This window comes from Salmo trutta, chromosome 21 (genome assembly GCF_901001165.1).
Source record: "Salmo trutta chromosome 21, fSalTru1.1, whole genome shotgun sequence".
Taxonomy (NCBI): Eukaryota; Metazoa; Chordata; class Actinopteri; order Salmoniformes; family Salmonidae; genus Salmo; species Salmo trutta.
The window spans coordinates 48,446,441-48,471,498 of record NC_042977.1 but is presented as its reverse complement, the minus strand read 5'-3'; the positions used below and the strand labels follow the sequence as shown (position 1 = coordinate 48,471,498).

The window sequence follows — 25,058 nt, the reverse complement described above, 5'->3', positions numbered from 1 at the left end:
AGAGAGAGAGAGAGAGAGACGGAGCTGCATTTCCTGACAAAATGTAAAAAATATAAAACAATTAGAGAGTGTCATTTCCCCAAATTTGAAATCCTTATTCAAGGTTTTAAAGACCTCTCTGATGAGGATAGGCTACCCATCCTGTTGGGGGAGGACGCAGAGAGCTGTGGGTTGGCAGCGCACTACATTGCTGCCTGCCATAAGTTGAGGGACAGTGTCTGACAGACCAATAAACCTGCACATGTCCTCAACTGTATGATTATTGTTATTGTTGAATGTATGGTTATATTGACGTTGGTTATTGTTGTTACTGTTGTCCCGTTGACAATTTTTGATTCTCATTTTTATTTATTTTTTATATTGTAAATATCCAAAGTAAGCTTTGGCAATATGTACATTGTTACGTCATGCCAATAAAGCGAATTGAATTGAATTGAATTGAATTGAGAGAGAGACAGAGAACGAGAGGGAGAGAGAGAGACAGAGACAGAGACAGAGACAGAGAGAGAGAGAGAGAGAGAGACAGAGAGAGACAGAGAGAGAGGGAGAGAGAGAGAGAGAGAGAGAGAGAGGAGAGAGAGAGAGAGAGAGAGAGAGGGAGAGTAACTGTCGGTCTGTGTCTGTGGTTAGCAGGAGGCTGTGGTGTGACCTACTGACGAGAGGGAGACAGTCACTCACAGTGGGTTTTAATATGACTTGAATGAGTTAAACACCAAACTAAAGACGCTTTGGCAGACAGTTTTAAACTCCCAAAGGCCTCCTGACGGACGCCACTGAGTGGTTCCACACGGAATACACACACGGGTGAGAGCACACACACACACACACACACACACACACACACACACACACACACACACACACACACACACACACACACACACACACACACACACACACACACACACACACGGGTGAGAGCACACACACACACAACACACACACACACACACACACACACACACACACACACACACACACACACACACACACACGGGTGGGAGCACACACACACACACACACACACACACACACACGCGTGTCTGCTCGTGCCTACCAACAACCCAACGATACACAACAAAACGACTGCAGAAGAGGCAGTCTACCACCGAAAAGGACCAGGATGAATCAACAAAAACCATCTGCAACTGTGAACACACAGGAACAGAAACTGGTCATCATTGTCCATCAGGGGAACTAAAGTGGCATCCTAGTCCCTTTATAGTGCACTACTTCTGACCAAGACCCATAGGGCCTGTAGTGCACTATAAAGGGACCAGGGTACCATTTGGATCTAATATAAGCATTAAAAAAGAACCATGTATTGACAACTACAGTATGTATTGTCCATTTCTTGAATCTGAATTGTAGGAGTCAGTGAGGAGTACACTTCGGACAACAATGTAGGAGAAATGGAAGGAGAAATGGAATTGATCCAGTCAGGTCAAGGTGAAAGGTCAAAAGGGGACGTGTCTCACCTCATACAGTATCTTTCACCTGTCCAATCAAGTTAGATCACTAACTACTTCAATGAAGGAAGGAAAGATGGATGGATACAGTTTCAAATAAACGGAACAAGTGATTCAGTTGAGAGGGGTCGAGGAGTAAGGGTCTATTTCCAAGAGTGGGTAGGTGTGGGTAGTTTTTTTGTCCGACTTCATACTCCAACTTGAATAAAGGACAAATGATACATTTTTTAAAGTATTGGAACGAGCTCACAGAGATTCAAGGAGAGGAGGTCAAAGGGCAAAGTTGAAAGGTCAAAAGTGATGTTCTCTCTCACCTCATACTCCTCCTTGAAGCCGTATCCCTCCGCACATTTCATCTGTGTGATGTGCTGAAGCAGGTCGGCAACTCTGATAGCAGGGTGGAGCTGGCCTGTCTGGTAGGGCGTGTCTACAGTCCCCTCTCTCTTTCTCAGGGAGTGGCCGTGAGACTGGACCAGACTACTGGTGTCACTGCAGCTACCACCACCACCACCCATCGTCTGGCTGTCGTCTGGACAGAGCAGACAGACAGACAGGCAGGCAGGCACACACACAGAGACAGGGGAGAGAAGGTACAGCAGGTCAGGATAGTGAGTGAACTCTTGATAACCTTTACGGGTGGTCATAAGGCCTAAATAATAGTGGTCATATGGTCTACATAAAGCTGTCATAAGGCCTAAATAATAGTGGTCATATGGTCTACATAAAGCTGTCATAAGGCCTAAATAAAAGTGGTCATATGGTCTACATAAAGCTGTCATATGGCCTAGATAATGCTGTCATAAGGTCTAGATAATGCTGTCGAACAGACCTAGATAATGTTGTCATACAGGCCTATATAAACAGGCCTATATAATGCTGCCATACAGACCTAGATAATGCTGCCATAATGACCTAGATAATGCTGTCATAAGGCCTAGATACTGCTGTCATAAAACCTAGATAATGCTGTCATAAAACCTAGATAATGCTGTCGTACATATCTAGATAATGCTGTCGTACATATCTAGATAATGCTGTCGTACATATCTAGATAATGCTGTCGTACATGTCTAGATAATGCTGTCGTACAGACCTAGATAATGCTGTCGTACAGACCAAGATAATGCTGTCGTACAGGCCTAGATAATGCTGTCATAAGGCCTAGATAATGCTGTCGTATAGGCCTATATTATGATGTCATATGGCCTAGATAATGCTGTCGTACAGGCCTAGATAATGCTGTCGTGTGAGTCACATACTATAGGACCGGGAGTTTCCCCCTGACGAGGAGTAACTCCTGGCCCTAGACATAACGGTAATAGATAGATATCGGCCAGGGTTCCAATATCCATACTAGCACACTACCACTTGAAGCAGGTAGGCTATCAGGTGTACGTACATTCTAAGTGGTATGTTAGTGTGGATATTGGTATATAGCCGTGACATGGTAGAGTTGCAGTATGAGTGAACGTGGTGAAGAGGAGAAGGCTCAGCTCCAACTGTGTATCAACTGGACAACATTGAGGTTGTGATCGGTCTAATTTTGTGACTACGCTGTGAGAAGAAGTAGTACCGAAGGTGCTCACTAATATTAATACATTAAAGAGGCGGTAATTTGTAAAAAAAAAATATAAAAAAAATAAAATTGATACACCTCCGAATCCAACCCCTCTCTCATATTGTGGCAGAATGAGGCAGAGATGCGATGAAGATGTCCATGACCTGAATGATGTGGGCTACAGCAAAACACAATGGCTAAGGAAGGCAGGCACCATCTGAAGCAACATTGTTCAATTACAACCAAACAAAAACAACTCAAAAAACAAGGAAGTGAGGATCTGGGAGATAAAACATGAAAATGCAGTGATGGCATCATGCTAGGCTAACGGCTTCCAAGGTGGAAACAAGAGGTACGATACCATACAGATGGTAGTGAAATGCTAGCATGTCCACTGGCCATGCAATAATAATTAAAACAATAATAATCATATTCAATGTAGCAGCTCTCTCACTGGTATCTGTGTGTTCCTGTGACACCACCTCCTTCCCCAAACCAAGCCCAAGACCAGGACCAGGGAGGGCTGGCGACTTACCATTTATGGGCACTTTTATAGGAGATACATAAAGAGGTTAGGTACGAGAACAGAGAGAGGGAAGAGAAAGAGAGGAAGAAGAGAGAAGAGAGGAGAAGAGAGGGGGTAAGCAACAAAACAGCATAAGCACCGTTAGAGTCACTGGTAGTGTGTAGAGCTACTGTTAGTTAAGTCACAGTCACTGGTAGTGTGTAGAGCTACTGTTAGTTAGGTCACAGTCACTGGTAGTGTGTAGAGCTACTGTTAGTTAGGTCACAGTCACTGGTAGTGTGTAGAGCTACTGTTAGTTAGGTCACAGTCACTGGTAGTGTGTAGAGCTACTGTTAGTTAGGTCACAGTCACTGGTAGTGTGTAGAGCTACTGTTAGTTAGGTCACAGTCACTGGTAGTGTGTAGAGCTACTGTTAGTTAGGTCACAGTCACTGGTAGTGTGTAGAGCTACTGTTAGTTAGGTCACAGTCACTGGTAGTGTGTAGAGCTACTGTTAGTTAGGTCACAGTCACTGGTAGTGTGTAGAGCTACTGTTATTTAGGTCACAGTCACTGGTAGTGTGTAGAGCTACTGTTAGTTAGGTCACAGTCACTGGTAGTGTGTAGAGCTACTGTTAGTTAGGTCACAGTCACTGGTAGTGTGTAGAGCTACTGTTAGTTAGGTCACAGTCACTGGTAGTGTGTAGAGCTACTGTTAGTTAGGTCACAGTCACTGGTAGTGTGTAGAGCTACTGTTAGTTAGGTCACAGTCACTGGTAGTGTGTAGAGCTACTGTTAGTTAGGTCACAGTCACTGGTACTGTGTAGAGCTACTGTTAGTTAAGTCACAGTCACTGGTAGTGTGTAGAGCTACTGTTAGTTAGGTCACAGTCACTGGTAGTGTGTAGAGCTACTGTTAGTTAGGTCACAGTCACTGGTAGTGTGTAGAGCTACTGTTAGTTAGGTCACAGTCACTGGTACTGTGTAGAGCTACTGTTAGTTAAGTCACAGTCACTGGTAGTGTGTAGAGCTACTGTTAGTTAGGTCACAGTCACTGGTAGTGTGTAGAGCTACTGTTAGTTAGGTCACAGTCACTGGTAGTGTGTAGAGCTACTGTTAGTTAGGTCACAGTCACTGGTAGTGTGTAGAGCTACTGTTAGTTAGGTCACAGTCACTGGTAGTGTGTAGAGCTACTGTTAGTTAGGTCACAGCCTTCTGCTGTTTAATCAGTAAGGCCTGGTCAAAGAAAAGCCTATTTTGCTGTGTTTGTTGAGAAATTTATGGCAGGCCATTTCAACAGGGCAAGACATACTTAAAATACAAAGGACAAACAGAATGGATTTTAAGGGGACAGAATGGCTTTCAAGGGGACAGAACGGCTTCCAAGGGGACAGAATGGATTTCAAGGGGACAGAATGGCTTTCAAGGGGACAGAATGAATTTCAAGGGGACAGAATGGGTTTAAATGGGACAGAATGGCTTTCAAGGGGACAGAATGGCTTTCAAGGGGACAGAATATTAAAAATATTTAAATATTAGTGATTCTAATTTTCAAGTATTTTAAAGGCACATGTTTATCATGTGCTGAATACATTTAGGGTTGACATGATACAAAATAAAGCCTGCGATGAAATGAACAAGATGATATGTGGGGTTTGTACTAATCACTCACATTAAATGATAATCAACTCCCAATATGCTAACTCAAACTGTCACTCCTAAAAACAGATAACCTTTTCCAGCCAGCCTGCCTTGCTTGGCTCTCAACCAGCTAGCGCTAATGGCTACATGCTTCATTACTTCTGAAGCTAACGCTAACTGTCAACACGGTTACCATGACAGGCATTATCTTGATTTCATGGTAGAATCAGGCTAGAATCAGCCTTAAAAGTGGCATTGTGGAGGTTGAGAAGTAATGTTTTTTATGCTTCACTTGAGATATGTGGTAAACATCTAAAAACTGCAACAAACCATGTTGTGTTGCTTATTTGTGTGTGTCCTTGTTTGCCTCAAGTCGTTCATTACCACTACTGCCCCAAATATAATTGTTGTTATTATCATGTTTTCCCCAAAAGCTATAGCTAGTCAAAAATAAATACAAGCGCTCTACTTTTCTAGATGGTGCAGTTCAGTGTATAGGCCTATACTTCAGGCGTATCTCACCCCCCCTCCCTCCATCCCTCTTTCAACAAAGGCTACTAATAATTCATGAGAAAACTAAATGGTTTTATTATTCTATTTTATCATGGAAGAGGAGGAATAAACAGAAGAGTGCATGGCGTCAAAACAACAACACCAAGTAGGTCACTAGCTCTAGCTATCAAAGCAGTTAGCCAACAGCTAGCTATCAAAGCAGTTAGCCAACAGCTAGCTATCAGAGCAGTTAGTCAACAGCTAGCTATCAGAGCAGTTAGCCAACAGCTAGCTATCAGAGCAGTTAGCCAACAGCTAGCTATCAGAGCAGTTAGCCAACAGCTAGCTATCAGAGCAGTTAGTCAACACCTAGCTATCAGAGCAGTTAGCCAACAGCTAGTTATCAAAGCAGTTAGACAACAGATAGCTATCGGAGCAGTTAGCCAACGGCTAGCTTTCAGAGCAGTTAGACAACAGCTAGTTATCAAAGCAGTTAGACAACAGCTAGCTATCAGAGCAGTTAGCCAACGGCTAGCTTTCAGAGCAGTTAGACAACAGCTAGTTATCAAAGCAGTTAGCCAACTGCTAGCTATCAGAGCAGTTAGCCAACGGCTAGCTTTCAGAGCAGTTAGACAACAGCTAGTTATGAAAGCAGTTAGCCAACAGCTAGCTATCAGAGCAGTTAGACAACAGCTAGCTATCAGAGCAGTTAACCAACAGCTAGCTATCAGAGCAGTTAGACAGTTAGCCAACAGCTAGCTATCAGAACAGTTAGACAGTTAGCCAACAGTTAGCTATCAGAGCAGTTAGACAGTAAGCCAACAGCTAGCTATCAGAGCAGTTAGCCAACAGCTAGCTATCAGAGCAGTTAGACAGTTAGACAACAGCTAGCTATCAGAGCAGTTAACCAACAGCTAGCTATCAGAGCAGTTAGACAGTTAGCCAACAGCTAGCTATCAGAACAGTTAGACAGTTAGCCAACAGTTAGCTATCAGAGCAGTTAGACAGTAAGCCAACAGCTAGCTATCAGAGCAGTTAGACAGTTAGCCAACAGTTAGCTATCAGAGCAGTTAGACAGTAAGCCAACAGCTAGCTATCAGAGCAGTTAGACAGTAAGCCAACAGCTAGCTATCAGAGCAGTTAGCCAACAGCTAGCTATCAGAACAGTTAGACAGTTAGCCAACAGTTAGCTATCAGAGCAGTTAGCCAACAGTTAGCTATCAGAGCAGTTAGCCAACCACAGGCAGGGAGAGATGTTACATAGAATAACAGAGGATTGTTGTTGGGAGGTGGAGGGTGGTAATGTGTCGAGAGGAACGGGGGAAATGACATGTTTTAGACTGACACTAACAAACTCCTGTGTAAGACAAGTTTCTATGTATCTATATTTTCTACTTCCATTTGTGGTTGATAGTATGAGGTATTGTGTGTAGGCCAGGAAAAAGTCAAGGCCAGGAAAAAGTCAAGGGGTGTGAATACTTTCTGAACGCACTGTATGTGGTTGATCTCTCTCTCTCTGTTTATATACGTGGTTGATCTCTCTCTCTCTCTCTCTCTCTCTCTGTTTATATAAGTGGTTGATCTCTCTCTCTCTCTCTCTCTCTGTTTATATAAGTGGTTGATCTCTCTCTCTCTCTCTCTCTCTCTGTTTATATAAGTGGTTGATCTCTCTCTGTTTATATAAGTGGTTGATCTCTGTTTATATAAGTGGTTGATCTCTCTCTCTCTCTCTCTCTCTGTTTATATAAGTGGTTGATCTCTCTCTCTCTCTGTTTATATAAGTGGTTGATCTCTCTCTCTTTGTTTATATAAGTGGTTGATCTCTCTCTCTGTTTATATAAGTGGTTGATGTCTCTGTTTATATAAGTGGTTGATCTCTCTCTCTCTCTCTCTGTTTATATAAGTGGTTGATCTCTCTCTCTCTCTCTGTTTATATAAGTGGTTGATCTCTCTCTCTCTAAGTGGTTGATCTCTCTCTCTGTTTATATAAGTGGTTGATCTCTCTCTGTTTATATAAGTGGTTGATCTCTCTCTCTCTAAGTGGTTGATCTCTCTCTGTTTATATAAGTGGTTGATCTCTCTCTCTGTTTATATAAGTGGTTGATCTCTCTCTCTCTAAGTGGTTGATCTCTCTCTCTGTTTATATAAGTGGTTGATCTCTCTGTTTATATACGTGGTTGATCTCTCTCTGTTTATATAAGTGGTTGATCTCTCTGTTTATATAAGTGGTTGATCTCTCTCTGTTTATATAAGTGGTTGATCTCTCTCTCTGTTTATATAAGTGGTTGATCTCTCTCTCTGTTTATATAAGTGGTTGATATCTCTCTGTTTATATATGTGGTTGATCTCTCTCTCTCTCTCTTTATATAAGTGTACTAGAGTGATTGTATAAGTAACTGTAGTAACAGTGGCCATGGCGATATGTAGGAGTGCGCTACCTACACAACCCCCCACATCCAGTCCACATGTCTAACCATGCATATGAGAGGTAATACATGTTACGCAGGTGACATCACACACACGGCACACGCAATGCGGATGGGATGGAGTGAAGCCAGCCTCAGCCCAGGGGAAACCACAGAGATATGCAGGGAGGAAGAGGAGGAGGAGGAGGAGGAAGAGGATGAAGGAAAAGAGGAAGAGAAGGAAGGGAAAGAGGAGGCAGAGGAGGAAGGGAAAGAGGAGGAAGAGGAAGAAGGGAAAGAGGAGGAAGAAGAGGAAGGGAACAAGGAGGAAGAGGAGGAAGGGAACAAGGAGGAAGAGGACAAGGAAGATGGAGAGGAGGGGAGGGGGAAGCAGCAGGCAGGTATGGAAGATGACTTTCAGTAACAGAGCTGACCAAAACCTAAAGGGGACACAGTCTCTTTTTCATATATATATATATATATATCACACACACAGAATACCGTTCAAAAGTTTGAGTTCACTTAGAAATGTCCTTGTTTTTGAAAGAAAAGCTGTTTTTTTGTACATTTTAAAATAACATCAAATTGATCAGAAATACAGTGTAGACATTGTTCATGTTGTAAATGTCTATTGTTGCTTGAAAGGCCTGATTTTTAATGGAATATCTACATAGGCGTACAGAGGCCCATTATCAGCAACCATCACTCCTGTGTTCCAATGGCATGTTGTGTTAGCTAATCCAAGTTTATCATTTTGAAAGTCTAATTGATCATTACAAAACCCTTTTGCAATTATGTTAGCACAGCTGAAAATTGTTGTTCTGATTAAAGAAGCAATAAAACTGGCCTTCTTTAGACTAGTTGAGTGTCTGGAGCATCAGCATTTGTGGGTTCGATTACAGGCTCAAAATGGCCAGAAACAAAGGACTTTCTTCTGAAACTCATCAGTCTATTCTTGTTCTGAGAAATGAAGGCTATTCCATGTGAGAAATTTCCAAGAAACTGAAGATCTCATACAACACTGTGTACTACTCCCTTCACAGAACAGCACAAACTGGCTCTAACCAGAATAGAAGGAGACGTGGGAGGCCCCGGTGCACAACTGAGCAAGAGGACAAGTACATTAGAGTGTCTAGATTGATAAACAGACGCCTCACAAGTCCTCAACTGGGAGCTTCATTAAATAGTACCCGCAAAACACCAGTCTCAACGTCAACAGTGAAGAGGCGACTCCAGGATGCTGGCCTTCTAGGCAGAGTTGCAAAGAAAAAGCCATATCTCAGACTGGCCAATAAAAATAAAAGATTAAGATGGGCAAAAGATCACAGACACTGAACAGAGGAACTCTGCCTAGAAGGCCAGCATCCTGGAGTCGCCTCTTCACTGTTGACATTGAGACTGGTGTTTTGCAGGTACTATTTAATGAAGTTGCCACTAGTCTAAAGAAGGCCAGTTTTATTGCTTCTTTAATCAGAACAACAGATTTCAGCAGTGCTAACATAATTGCAAAAGGGTTTTGTAATGATCAATTAGACTTTCAAAATAATAAACTTGGATTAGCTAACACAACATGCCATTGGAACACAGGAGTGACGGTTGCTGATAATGGGCCTCTGTACGCCTATGTAGATATTCCATAAAAAATGACCCATTTCCAGCTACAATAGTCATTCACAACATGAACAATGTCTACACTGTATTTCTGATCAATTTGATGTTATTTTAAAATGTACAAAAAAATATGCTTTTGAACGGTAATGTGTATATTTTTTATAAAGGCTTAAAAAAAAATAAGAAAGTTAAAGAGCAAATTCCATAATAAAACTCACAGCAGAAATGGGGACAGTGGTAAAAGAAGATTTGTCTCACCTAAGATAGCAGTTGGCACAAAGGGATCTGGTCATAACCCCCCCCAAAACAAGCGCAGAGATTGGAGGAAGAGGAAGAGGAGAGAAAATAGCAGTAAGTAAAATAATAGAAGATAAGAAAGGAGAAGGACTAAATAACAGAGCACAGTGAATGTGATTATAGACCGAGGTCAGAAGAAGAATAGACAGAAGAATACAGGCTTATAGCTGAAGACATAAACAGTATTACATCTCACACAAAGAGACACTGTGGACTGTTGATATGGAACGGCACAATTATAGCTAGTACCTTCATAAAGAGTATGTTCATAACAATTATTGCTAGTACCTTCATAAAGAGTATGTTCATTACGATTATTGCTAGTTACCTTCATAAAGAGTATGTTCATTACAATTATTGCTAGTACCTTCATAAAGAGTATGTTCATTACAATTATTGCTAGTACCTTCATAAAGAGTATGTTCATTACAATTATTGCTAGTACCTTCATAAAGAGTATGTTCATTACAATTATTGCTAGTACCTTCATAAAGAGTATGTTCATTACAATTATTGCTAGTACCTTCATAAAGAGTATGTTCATTACAATTATTGCTAGTACCTTCATAAAGAGTATGTTCATTACAATTATTGCTAGTACCTTCATAAAGAGTATGTTCATTACAATTATTGCTAGTTACCTTCATAAAGAGTATGTTCATTACAATTATTGCTAGTACCTTCATAAAGAGTATGTTCATTACAATTATTGCTAGTACCTTCATAAAGAGTATGTTCATTACAATTATTGCTAGTACCTTCATAAAGAGTATGTTCATTACAATTATTGCTAGTACCTTCATAAAGAGTATGTTCATTACAATTATTGCTAGTACCTTCACTAAAATGATTGATACAACAACCCCCTAGGTTTAAAGGTTAGAATATAAACACTCTTGTCAGCAGGGATGCCAAAAAAAACCCAGCTAATAGCTAGGTGCTATTTTCCAACCATTGACTTGTACTCTCGACTACCTACTGTGAGTACACTCTATAGTAACAGAATGGTGTGTGTGTGTAAAGTGTTTACCTGGGTAGTAGGACTTGGGCAGTGTTGAATTGAGAGTATTAGACTTATTCAGAGTGAAGGACGAGGGGGAAGATGCAGCTGGAGACAGAAAATAAACAATTATCATTTATATAGAATCTCAACCTTATCATGGAACATGAACATTATCATTTAACATGAACACAATTTATGTGAATCATATAATCTTAGCAGTTTAGTAGTAATTTAGTGTAGAAGTTTAGGACCAACAACATGTCATCTAGGACCGACACCATCTAGAACCGACACCATCTAGGACCGACACCATCTAGGACGGACACCATCTAGGACCGACACCATCTAGGACCAACACCATCTAGGACCAACAGCATCTAGGACCGACACCATCTAGAACCAACTATGACCAACACCAACTATGACCAACACCATCTAGGACCGACACCATCTAGGATCATCTAGTACCAACACCATCTAGGACCAACACCAACTATGACCAACACCATCTAGGACCGACACCATCTAGGATCATCTAGTACCAACACCATCTAGGACCAACACCAACTATGACCAACACCATCTAGGACCAACACCATCTAGGACCGATACCATCTAGAACCAACTATGACCAACACCAACTATGACCAACACCATCTAGGACCAACACCATCTAGGATCATCTAGGACCAACACCATCTAGGACCAACACCACCTATGACCAACACCATCTAGGACCAACACCATCTAGGATCATCTAGGACCAACACCATCTAGGACCAACACCAACTATGACCAACACCATCTAGGACCAACACCATCTAGGATCATCTAGGACCAACACCATCTAGGACCAACACCACCTAGGACCAACACCATCTAGGATCATCTAGTACCAACACCATCTAGTACCAACACCATCTAGGACCAACACCATCTAGGACCAACACCATCTAGGATCATCTAGGACCAACACCATCTAGGACCAACACCACCTAGGACCAACATCAACTAGGACCAACACCATGTCATCTAGGACCAACACCATCTTGGACCTACACCATCTAGTACCAACACCATCTAGGACCAACACCATCTAGGACCAACACCATCTAACACCAACACCATCTAGGACCAACACCATCTAGGACCAACACCATCTAGGACCAACACCATCTAGCACCAACACCATCTAGGACTAACACCATCTAGGACCAACACCATCTAGGACCAACACCATCTAGGACTAACACCATCTAGGACCAACACCATCTAGGACCAGAGGATGTAGTTAAAGGGATGAGTAACACCATCTAGGACTAACACCATCTAGGACTAACACCATCTAGGACCAGAGGATGTAGTTAAAGGGATGAGTAACACCATCTAGGACCAGAGGATGTAGTTAAAGGGATGACTAAACCCATCTAGGACCAGAGGATGTAGTCAAAGGGATGACTAATCCCATCTAGGACCAGAGGATGTAGTTAAAGGGATGACTAACACCATCTAGGACCAGAGGATGTAGTTAAAGGGATGAGTAACATCGCTAATATAGACAGCTAAGTGACACCAACAACTGAGTCAACAACTGAGGTGAAGGGGCTTTTGGACCGGTTTTGGGAACAGGAGGGCAATATTAGGGGTCTCAGGCTTTGGGACAGGAGGGACAAGGACAGTAGGACAACATAATTTACACCCTCTAATATTGTCTTGTTCACACCCCTCCCTCTTTGTCCAAATCCTCTGTCCACCGTTGTCTCAGTCCTTATCCCAGTAATGTTGCCCTACGATCCTTGTGCCTCCTGTCCTAAAGCCTGAGCCCCCTGATTTTTAAATTTTTATTTGATTTATTTCACCTTTATTTATCCAGGTAGGCCAGTAAATGAGAACTTGTTCTCAACTGGCCTACCTGGTTAAATAAAGGTGAAATAAACATATATATATTTATTTTTAAATCAGGGGGCTCAGGCTTTAGGGACGGAGGGACAAGGATCGTAGAGCAACATTACTGGAATAAGGACAGAGGCTTTGGACAGAGAGGGAGGGGTGTGAACAAGACAATATAAGAAGGATGAGGACTTCATCAGTTTTAGGACAACCACAGTAATAGACAGTCAGTTCAGGTCAAAGCTTAAGTGTCTCCTGCAGAGCTGGGGAGACAGACTGAAGAAGGAGGAGGAGGAGGAGGAGGAGGAGGAAGATGTAATCTCTGAGGCCTATCCCCAGCTGCACCACATCTACCCAGACACTAAGGTAAGGTAGGGTCTTTAGGTTTAGGTTGGGTGTTGTTATTGGGATTTAGGGTTAGATGTCAAGCTAAGATGCTGTTATTAGCTACCCATGTAGCTGTACTTATTGTACTGAAGTCAACATCAACGTAAGGATTGTAGCGTGTTAGAAGTTAATAAGAAACTCAGGTGTGTGAGGTTGCTGTTGCTGCAGTACATACTGTACTGAAACCAAGTTAATGGGCATTAGACAGGTCTACATTAGATACATCTACATTAGACTTGTCTACATTAGATATATCTACATTAGATATATCTACATTAGATTGGTCTACATTAGATATATCTACATTAGATATATCTACATTAGATTGGTCTACATTAGATATATCTACATTAAATTGTCCTACATTAGACAGGCCTACATTAAATTGTCCTACATTAGACAGGTCTACATTGGACAGGTCTACATTAGATATATCTACATTAGATATATCTACATTAGACTGGTCTACATTAGATATATCTACATTAGATATATCTACATTAGATATATCTACATTAGATTGGTCTACATTAGATATATCTACATTAGATATGCCTACATTAGATAGGCCTACATTAGATAGGCCTACATTAGATAGCCCAACATCAGATAGGTCTACATTAGATAGCCCTACATAAGACAGGTCTACATTAGACAGGTCTACATTAGATATATCTACATTAGATATATTTACATTAGATATATCTACATTAGACAGGCCTACATTAAATTGTCCTACATTAGACAGGTCTACATTAGACAGGTCTACATTAGATATATCTACATTAGATATATCTACATTAGATAGCCCTACATTAGACAGGCCTACATTAGACAGGCCTACATTAAATTGTCCTACATTAGACAGGTCTACATTAGATATATCTACATTAGATTGGTCTACATTAGATATATCTACATTAGATATATCTACATTAGATTGGTCTACATTAGATATATCTACATTAAATTGTCCTACATTAGACAGGCCTACATTAAATTGTCCTACATTAGACAGGTCTACATTGGACAGGTCTACATTAGATATATCTACATTAGATATATCTACATTAGACTGGTCTACATTAGATATATCTACATTAGATATATCTACATTAGATATATCTACATTAGATTGGTCTACATTAGATATATCTACATTAGATATGCCTACATTAGATAGGCCTACATTAGATAGGCCTACATTAGATAGCCCAACATCAGATAGGTCTACATTAGATAGCCCTACATAAGACAGGTCTACATTAGACAGGTCTACATTAGATATATCTACATTAGATATATTTACATTAGATATATCTACATTAGACAGGCCTACATTAAATTGTCCTACATTAGACAGGTCTACATTAGACAGGTCTACATTAGATATATCTACATTAGATATATCTACATTAGATAGCCCTACATTAGACAGGCCTACATTAGACAGGCCTACATTAAATTGTCCTACATTAGACAGGTCTACATTAGATATATCTACATTAGATTATCAGGGGGCTGGAGAGAAGCTACCTACAGACTGAGCTGTTAGATCTAATCAGAGACGTAGGTGCTGTAGGGTTGTATGTTATTTAGGTTATGTGTTGTTATTAACTGTGTGGAGTTTTAGGTTTAGTAGCTTGTACTGAAGTCAGTTTCATGGGCATTAAGTCAATTAGATTAAGAGGGCTGGGAAGTGGCTGCATGTGTTGACCAGCGACCACTAGAAAGGAGAGAAGTCCAGACAGCTATCATTACCAGACTATTTAGTAACGATTTTCAGAATAGACAGTGAGGCCATGGCTAAAATTGCATGCACTCATTTACAATGACTTTATATAAGGAAAACCAAATTCACTTTTGTAAACATAATATTCTCTCTCTCTCTCTCTCTCTCTCTCTCTCTCTCTCTCTCTCTCTCTCTCTCTCTCTCTCTCTCTCTCTCTCTCTCTCTCTCTCTCTCTCTCTCTCTCTCTCTCTCTCTCTCTCTATATATATATATATATATATATATATATATAATGTATAGAGCAACCTGGACTCCTGAATACTTACTTCTGCCATTGACGGCGAGGGTACACTCGCTACGGCCATTGACGGCGAGGGTACACTCGCTACGGCCATTGAGGGTGAGGGTACACTCACTCCTGGTGTTGAGGGTTTGGCTGTGTGTGTCCATGAAGGACAAGGCCTCGTCACAGTTTGTCCCCTGCTCCGTATAACTCTTATCCATAGAGTTAACCATCACTGTCATCTCCTGTCGAGTGCTGCTCAAAGTCTCTTTACGTTTCTTAGCCAGCTTCCTGTTTAGGACAAAATAATAACAATAACGTCACAAGGAAAACAGTTAAACAGGAAATGGTAGAGAGGATGATGGTAGAGAGGATGATGGTAGAGAGGATGATGGTAGCTGGTGGTAGAGAGGATGATGGTAGAGAGGATGATTGTAGAGAGGATGATTGTAGAGAGGATGATTGTAGAGAGGATGATGGTAGAGAGGATGATGGTAGAGTGGATGATTGTAGAGAGGATGATGGTAGAGAGGATGATTGTAGAGAGGATGATGGTAGAGAGGATGATGGTAGAGAGGATGATGGTAGAGAGGATGATGGTAGAGAGGATGATGGTAGAGAGGATGATTGTAGAGAGGATGATGGTAGAGAGGATGATTGTAGAGAGGATGATGGTAGAGAGGATGATGGTAGAGAGGATGATTGTAGAGAGGATGATGGTAGAGAGGTTGATTGTAGAGAGGATGATTGTAGAGAGGCCAACAGTTAAACAGATGATGGCTCTAACCAGAATAGAAAGAGGAGTGGGAGGCCCCGGTGCACAACTGAGCAAGAAGACAAGTACATTAGAGTGTCTAGTTTGAGAAACAGACGCCTCACAAGTCCTCAACCGGCAGCTTCATTAAATAGTACCCGCAAAACACCAGTCTCAACGTCAACAGTGAAGAGGCGACTCCAGGATGCTGGCCTTCTAGGCAGAGTTGAAAAGAAAAAGCCATATCTCAGACTGGCCAATAAAAAGAAAAGATTAAGATGGGCGAAAGAACACAAACACTGGACAGAGGAACTCTGCCTAGAAGGCCAGCATCCTGGAGTCGCCTCTTCACTGTTAGCAACTCCATAGAGCCTCATCATGGTAGTCTACTCCATAGAGCCTCATCATGGTAGTCTACCCCATAGAGCCTCATCATGGTAGTCTACCCCATAGAGCCTCATCATGGTATTCTACCCCATAGAGCCTCATCATGGTAGTCTACTCCATAGAGTCTCATCATGGTAGTCTACCCCATAGAGCCTCATCATGGTAGTCTACCCCATAGAGCCTCATCATGGTATTCTACCCCATAAAGCCTCATCATGGTAGTCTACTCCATAGAGCCTCATCATGGTAGTCTACTCCATAGAGCCTCATCATGGTATTCTACCCCATAGAGCCTCATCATGGTATTCTACCCCATAGAGCCTCATCATGGTATTCTACCCCATAGAGCCTCATCATGGTATTCTACCCCATAGAGCCTCATCATGGTATTCTACCCCATAGAGCCTCATCATGGTAGTCTACCCCATAGAGCCTCATCATGGTAGTCTACTCCATAGAGCCTCATCATGGTAGTCTACTCCATAGAGTCTCATCATGGTAGTCTACCCCATAGAGCCTCATCATGGTAGTCTACTCCATAGAGCCTCATCATGGTAGTCTACCCCATAGAGCCTCATCATGGTAGTCTACCCCATAGAGCCTCATCATGGTAGTCTACTCCATAGAGCCTCATCATGGTAGTCTACCCCATAGAGCCTCATCATGGTAGTCTACTCCATAGAGCCTCATCATGGTAGTCTACTCCATAGAGCCTCATCATGGTAGTCTACTCCATAGAGCCTCATCATGGTAGTCTACTCCATAGAAATAGAGTCTCATCATGGTAGTCTACTCCATAGAAATAGAGTCTCATCATGGTAGTCTACTCCATAGAGCCTCATCATGGTAGTCTACTCCATAGAAATAGAGCCTCATTCTAGAGCTGTACTCTACCCTATTATCAGAAATCTATGAAATCACCAATCGGCTAGCTAGGTTCCTTCAGTTGAACTCATCTATACAAATTGTTAACAAAGCCTCACCTCTATACCTGAACACACACACACACACACACACACACACACACACACACACACACACACACACACACACACACACACACACACACACACACACACACACACACACACACACACAGTCCAGAAATAGATTTAAAGTAGAGTTATCAACACAGGGACAAATAGAACTGCTCCGTCCTATTTAACCAGCAGCAATACAGTATTGACCTGCCTGATCAACTTCTCATTCTACAATTCAATGCAGCTCATGGTCAAATTAAGGCCTCTGCATTATGCCCCTAAATGGAATTGTACTTAACAAAGACATGCTTATTTCTAGTCTCTCGTAGCCGTGGGGGTAATTTGTCACCCTGACCTTTAATGTCTCTCTCCCTCTCTCTCTCACACACACACACACACACACACACACACACACACACACACACACACACACACACACACAACTGTCCTTCCAGATCAACCATCTTGAACTAACCCAACCTTTCAGCAGAGCTTTGTTCACTCTCTCGTTTTTGCTCTCTCCGTCTCTCCGTCTCTCCGTCTCTCCGTCTCTCCCTCTCTCCCTCTCTCCCTCCCTCTCCCTCTCTCCCTCCCTCTCCCTCTCTGATTCAGAACTAATTGAAAACAGCTTGGTAGTGAACATACATTACAATTTACTGCTATAGCTACTGACTCGGGAGGGGGAAATCTGTGTAATAATTAACTATCTGTCTTCCAACTGTTCAGAAACACTTTGTCAGTGGCTGTCTTAGCATGACCTTTTGACTAAGGGTTGCATCCCAAATGGAATGCTATTCCCTATTTAGTGCTCTACTTTTGACCAGGGCACTGTAGTGCACTATGAAGGGAATAGGGTGCCATTTCGGACATCATTTAGAAGCCTGTCTCACAGACACAGTGTTCCGGCTGATGACTCTCCTGCTGCGTTGTTTTAGATCACTCCTCTGTTTTTTCAATTTAGCTACATGACCCCACCAGGCCCCCCCAGGCCCCCACCAGGCCTCTACCAGGTCCCCACCAAGCCTCTACCAGGTCCCCACCAAGCCTCTACCAGGCCTCTACCAGGTCCCCACCAAGCCTCTATCAGGTCCCCACCAAGCCTCTACCAGGTCCCCACCAAGCCTCTACCAGGTCCCCACCAGGCCCCCACCAAGTCCCCACCAAGCCTCTACCAGGTCCCCACCAGGTCCCCACCAAGCCTCTACCAGGTCCCCACCAAGACTCTACCAGGTCCCCACCAAGACTCTACCAGGTCCCCACCAGGCCCGCACCATGTCCCCACCAAGCCTCTACCAGGTCCCCACCAGGCCTCTACCAGGTCCCCACCAAGCCTCTACCAGGTCCCCACCAAGTCTCTACCAGGTCCCCACCAGGCCCCCACCAGGTTCCCACCAAGCCTCTACCAGGCCTCTACCAAGCCTCTACCAGGTCCCCACCAACCCTCTACCAGGTCCCCACCAAGCCTCTACCAGGTCCCCACCAAGCCTCTACCAGGTCCCCACCAAGCCTCTACCAGGTCCCCACCAGGCCTCTACCAGGTCCCCACCAGGTCCCCACCAAGCCTCTACCAGGTTCCCACCAAGCCTCTACCAGGCCTCTACCAGGCCCCCATCAGGTCCCCACCAGGCCTCTACCAGGTCACCAGGTCCCCACCAGGCCCCTACCAGGTCACCAGGTCCCCACCAGGCCCCTACCAGGTCCCCACCAGGTCCCCACCAGGTCCCTACCCGGTCACCAGGCCCCCACCAGGTCCCCACCAGGCCCCTACCAGGTCACCAGGCCCCCACCAGGTACCCAGGCCCCTACCAGGTCACCAGGCCCCCACCAGGTCTCCACCAGGTCCCCAGGCCCCCACCAGGTCACCAGGCCCCTACCAGGTCACCAGGCCCCTACCAGGCCCCCACCAGGTCCCCACCAGGTCCCCAGGCCCCCACCAGGTCACCAGGCCCCCACCAGGTCCCCCCAGGCCCTTACCAGGTCACCAGGCCCCCACCAGGCCCCCACCAGGTCCCCAGGCCCCCACCAGGTCCCCAGGCCCCCACCAGGTCACCAGGCCCCTACCAGGTCACCAGGCCCCTACCAGGCCCCCACCAGGTCACCAGGCCCCTACCAGGCCCCCACCAGGTCCCCACCAGGTCCCCACCAGGTCAACAGGCCCCTACCAGGCCCCCACCAGGTCACCAGGCCCCTACCAGGCCCCCACCAGGTTACCAGGCCCCTACCAGGTCCCCACCAGGCCCCCACCAGGTCCCCAGGCCCCCACCAGGTCACCAGGCCCCTACCAGGTCCCCAGGCCCCCACCAGGCCCCCACCAGGTCACCAGGCACCTACCAGGTCCCCAGGCCCCCACCAGGTCACCAGGCCCCCACCAGGTCACCAGGCCCCTACCAGGCCCCCACCAGGTTACCAGGCCCCTACCAGGCCACCACCAGGTCCCTACCAGGTCACCAGGCCCCCACCAGGTCACCAGGCCCCTACCAGGTCACCAGGCCCCTACCAGGCCCCCACCAGGTCACCAGGCACCTACCAGGTCCCCAGGCCCCCACCAGGTCACCAGGCCCCCACCAGGTCACCAGGCCCCCACCAGGTCACCAGGCCCCTACCAGGCCCCCACCAGGTTACCAGGCCCCTACCAGGCCCCCACCAGGCCACCACCAGGCCCCTACCAGGTCACCAGGCCCCCACCAGGTCACCAGGCCCCTACCAGGTCACCAGGCCCCTACCAGGCCCCCACCAGGTCACCAGGCCCCTACCAGGTCCCCAGGCCCCCACCAGGTCACCAGGCCCCCACCAGGTCACCAGGCCCCTACCAGGTCACCAGGCCCCTACCAGGCCTCCACCAGGTCACCAGGCCCCTACCAGGTCCCCACCAGGTCCCCACCAGGTCCCCACCAGGCCTCTACCTGGAAACAGACATTTAGCTCAGAAGCCTGATGCAAGACGACGCCGAGGCCAATAGTTGAAGTGCTGCTACCGTCCCTAGAAGCTGACTGACAAATCTTTTGTTCTCTCTCTCTCTGTCTTTCATCTGCAGAACGAGGGACTAAATGTTCGGCTGCCCTAGTCTGGGTCTGTGTTCCAAATGGCACCCTATTCCTTACAGTGCACTGATTTTGACCAGGGCCCATATAAGTGAACAGTGTGCCATTGCTTTTGACCAGGGCCCATATGAGTGAACAGTGTGCCATTGCTTTTGACCAGGGCCTATATGAGTGAACAGTGTGCCATTGCTTTTGACCAGGGCCCATATGAGTGAACAGTGTGCCATTGCTTTTGACCAGGGCCCATATGAGTGAACAGTGTGCCATTGCTTTTGACCAGGGCCCATATGAGTGAACAGTGTGCCATTGCTTTTGACCAGGGCCCATATGAGTGAACAGTGTGTCATTGCTTTTGACCAGGGCCCATATGAGTGAACAGTGTGCCATTGCTTTTGACCAGGGCCCATATGAGTGAACAGTGTGCCATTGCTTTTGACCAGGGCCCATATGAGTGAACAGTGTGCCATTGCTTTTGACCAGGGCCCATATGAGTGAACAGTGTGCCATTGCTTTTGACCAGGGCCCATATGAGTGAACAGTGTGCCATTGCTTTTGACCAGGGCCCATATGAGTGAACAGTGTGCCATTGCTTTTGACCAGGGCCCATATGAGTGAACAGTGTGCCATTGCTTTTGACCAGGGCCCATATGAGTGAACAGTGTGCCATTGCTTTTGACCAGGGCCCATATGAGTGAACAGTGTGCCATTTGGGCTTGAACCTTTGTCTCATTGTTTTATATCAGAACAGGGACAGAGACAAGGTTTATCCATGCTTTATAGCATTTGAAATTGCAGAGAGGAACATTTAGGGAACCTCCATTTGAGGATTGAAAACTGTATCAATGTTCTCTTTCTTCAGGGGGTCCAGTAAATTGAGTTTCTTTCTTATCTGCTGGTGTAATGGTTTCTTCAGGAGACAGAAGACATGATACTACAGAACCACAAGGCTCCAATGGCTTCATTCATACGTGGCCCTCAAAAAAAAAATGTCTCTACATTCTCTACCACAAAACACACTTGTTTGTAGGTGATCAGGGAAGCTCGGTTGCTTAGTCTGATAAAGGTCCATTGCAGGGCCGTACATGGTGTGCTGCTATGCACCTCTCTGGGTGTTACATGAAGACTGATAGTTATGTCCTTCTCTTCTCATTTGTAAGAGGAGGACAGCTATAATAGATGGCTTCATAATAGCCAGCGTCGAATGAGCTTTAGACGATAGGTGTTTACGGCGAGAGTGTGTGCGAGTCTGTTGATGAATGTGAGTTTTCAGCATTTATCAAATTGTCTGAGTGTACTTGTAGGTAAATAGCTAGCCTTGGACTAGACTGGGGGTTATAGTGCACTACATGACAAGTAGGGCACTAAATAGGGAACAGGGTCCCATAGGGCTCTGGTCAAACGGTAGTGCACTATGTAGGGAATAGGGTCCACTAGGCCTCTGGTCTAAAGTAGTGCACTATATAGGGAATAGAGTCCACTAGGACTCTGGTCTAAAGTAGTGCACTATATAGGGAATAGGGTCCACTAGGACTCTGGTCTAAAGTAGTGCACTATATAGGGAATAGGGTCCACTAGGACTCTGGTCTAAAGTAGTGCACTATATAGGGAATAGGACCTCATTTGGGAGTCCTCTCCACTATTCCAGGAAAATGATGCTATTGTTCCCTCATGGTTGTTCCAAAACAATATAAATCATGAATGTGTCTGCATGTGACTGGATGCAGCACTCTCACTATGTTTCTAAAGTGAACTAGCAGACCATGGAGTTGGACATATACCTACACTGCATAAGCTATGACGAGGACAATCCAGACTAAATGATTCAGTACGTTTTCAGAGAGTTGAGGTCATTGTATATATCTGCGATGGAAACTGTAATTAGTGGATTGACTACAGTCATCTGAATCAGGTTGATGATCCCTGGACGACAACAACCCTGAATCTAACTGATGATCCCTGGACGACAACAACCCTGAATCTAACTGATGATCCCTGGACGACAACAACCCTGAATCTAACTGATGATCCCTGGACGACAACAACCCTGAATCTAACTGATGATCCCTGGACGACAACACTGAATCTAACTGATGATCCCTGGACAACAACACTGAATCTAACTGATGATCCCTGGACGACAACACTGAATCTAACTGATGATCCCTGGACGACAACAACCCTGAATCTAACTGATGATCCCTGGACAACAACCCTGAATCTAACTGATGATCCCTGGACGACAACAACCCTGAATCTAACTGATGATCCCTGGACAACAACACTGAATCTAACTGATGATCCCTGGACAACAACACTGAATCTAACTGATGATCCCTGGACAACAACACTGAATCTAACTGATGATCCCTAGACAACAACACTGAATCTAACTGATGATCCCTGTTTATACAGAACATCTCAAATCTGAGTGATCTTCTAAATCTCATGTTTGAATTAAAAAATGACTGTGGGCATCGTGTATGGGTGTATAGTCAGGGATGGGTTGTGTTTGTGTTTGTGTGGAGGTGTTTCTGCTAAAACATCTTACAGGGAACTTCAAAACCCCTCTACTCAGCAGGATCGGTCTAATTTAGCTGCTCTGAGGCGAAAGCTCTAAACCTAACACTGTTGGTGATAGACACACACACACACACACACACACACACACACACACACACACACACACACAGCTGGTGACACAGGGACAGAGATGTCTTTATTAACACCACTCACACGCAGGGAACAGTGTGTGGGTGTGTTAGTCGGAAGCGGGGTGTGTGTGTGTGTGTGTGTGTGTGTGTGTGTGTGTGTGTGTGTGTGTGTGTGTGTGTGTGTGTGTGTGTGTGTGTGTGTGTGTGTGTGTGTGTGGAATTAGGAAGTAGCCCTGCACGGATCAAAAGACTGATACCCAACAGAGGAAGTAGAAGACAATTATTTAGACTAGCTCTCAGGCTATCTGTATTTGTATTGAAATGGTGGTGAAATAATGACGATTATGGCATTCTACAACCCCACTCCACTTACACGTACCCTGCCCCCTCTCCCAATGGACATTTATCATGGCTACAGTTGTTATCATTGTAAATGTGTATATTATTATTATTGTCTCATTCACATATCTTAATTTGAACCTGTACTGTTGGAGCTCAGAGCATAATAACAACACTGCACCCTGCGGTTACATTGCACCCCTGTGCATGTAACTAATAAACTCATCTAATCTCTCTACTGTATCTCTCTATCTCTCTACTGTGTCTCTCTACTGTATCTCTCTATATCTCTACCTCTCTCTATCTCTCTACTGTATCTCTCTATCTCTCTACTGTATCTATCTCTCTCTCTCTCCACTGTATATTTCTACTGTATATTTCTCTCTCTACTGTATCTCTCTACTGTATCTTTCTCTCTCTACTGTATCTATATATCTCTCTACTGTATCTATCTATCTCTCTACTATATCTCTACTGTATCTCTCTCTACTGTATCTCTCTACTGTATCTCTCTCTCTCTACTGTATCTCTCTCTCTCTACTGTATCTATATATCTCTCTACTGTATCTATCTATCTCTCTACTATATCTCTACTGTATCTCTCTCTCTACTGTATCTCTCTCTACTGTATCTCTATCTCTCTACTGTATCTCTCTCTCCACTGTATATATCTCTCTCTACCTCTATTGTATCTATCTCTCTACTGTATCTATATCTATCTCTCTACTGTATCTCTCTACTGTATATCTCTCTCTACTGTATCTATATCTATCTCTCTACTGTATATATCTCTCTACTGTATCTATATATCTATCTCTCTACTGTATCTATATCTCTACTGTATCTATATCTATCTCTCTACTGTATCTATATCTATCTCTCTACTGTATCTATATCTCTCTCTCTACTGTATCTATCTCTCTACTGTATCTATATATCTCTCTCTCTACTGCATCTATCGTATCTACTGCATCTATCTACTGCATCTATCCTATCTACTGCATCTATCCTATCTACTGTATCTATCCTATCTACTGTATCTCTATCTCTCTACTGTACCTCTCTCTACTGTATCTCTATCCACCTACTGTATCTATTTAAAGGTACCTATCTATCTATCTATCTATCTATCTATCTATCTATCTATCTATCTATCTATCTATCTATCTATCTATATCTCTCTACTGTATCTATATCTCTCTCTCTACTGTATATATCTACTGTATCTCTATCCACCTACTGTATCTATTTAAAGGTACCTATCTATCTATCTATCTATCTATCTATCTATCTATCTATCTAAATGTACCTATCTACTGTATCTCTCTATCCACCTACTGTATATATCTAAAGGTACCTATCTATCTATCTATCTATCTATCTATCTATCTATCTATCTATCTATCTATCTATCTATCTATCTATCTATCTATCTATCTATCTATCTATCTATCTACCTACTGTATCTACCTACCTACTGTATCTCTCTATATACATACTGTATCTCTCTATATACCTACTGTATCCACCTACTGCATCTCTCTATCCACCTACTGCATCTCTATCTACCGACTGTACCTATCTACTGTACCTATCTATCTACTGTATCTCTCTATCCACCTACGGTACCTATCTA

At 44.0% G+C, this 25,058-nt stretch overlaps 1 protein-coding gene across 1 annotated transcript in view; it reads right to left on the bottom strand.

Moving 5' to 3' along the window:
* LOC115156479 (receptor-type tyrosine-protein phosphatase mu-like) overlaps nucleotides 1-25,058 on the bottom strand; it is a 225,320-nt gene that overhangs the window by 19,950 nt on the left and 180,312 nt on the right. The window contains exons 18-22 of the mRNA XM_029703901.1: nucleotides 15,314-15,561; nucleotides 11,006-11,083; nucleotides 9,937-9,963; nucleotides 3,482-3,574; nucleotides 1,712-1,998 (exon numbers count right to left, since the gene is read on the bottom strand). Of these exons, the coding sequence (XP_029559761.1) occupies nucleotides 1,712-1,998; nucleotides 3,482-3,574; nucleotides 9,937-9,963; nucleotides 11,006-11,083; nucleotides 15,314-15,561 (733 nt within the window). The remainder of the gene's footprint in view (nucleotides 1-1,711; nucleotides 1,999-3,481; nucleotides 3,575-9,936; nucleotides 9,964-11,005; nucleotides 11,084-15,313; nucleotides 15,562-25,058) is intronic.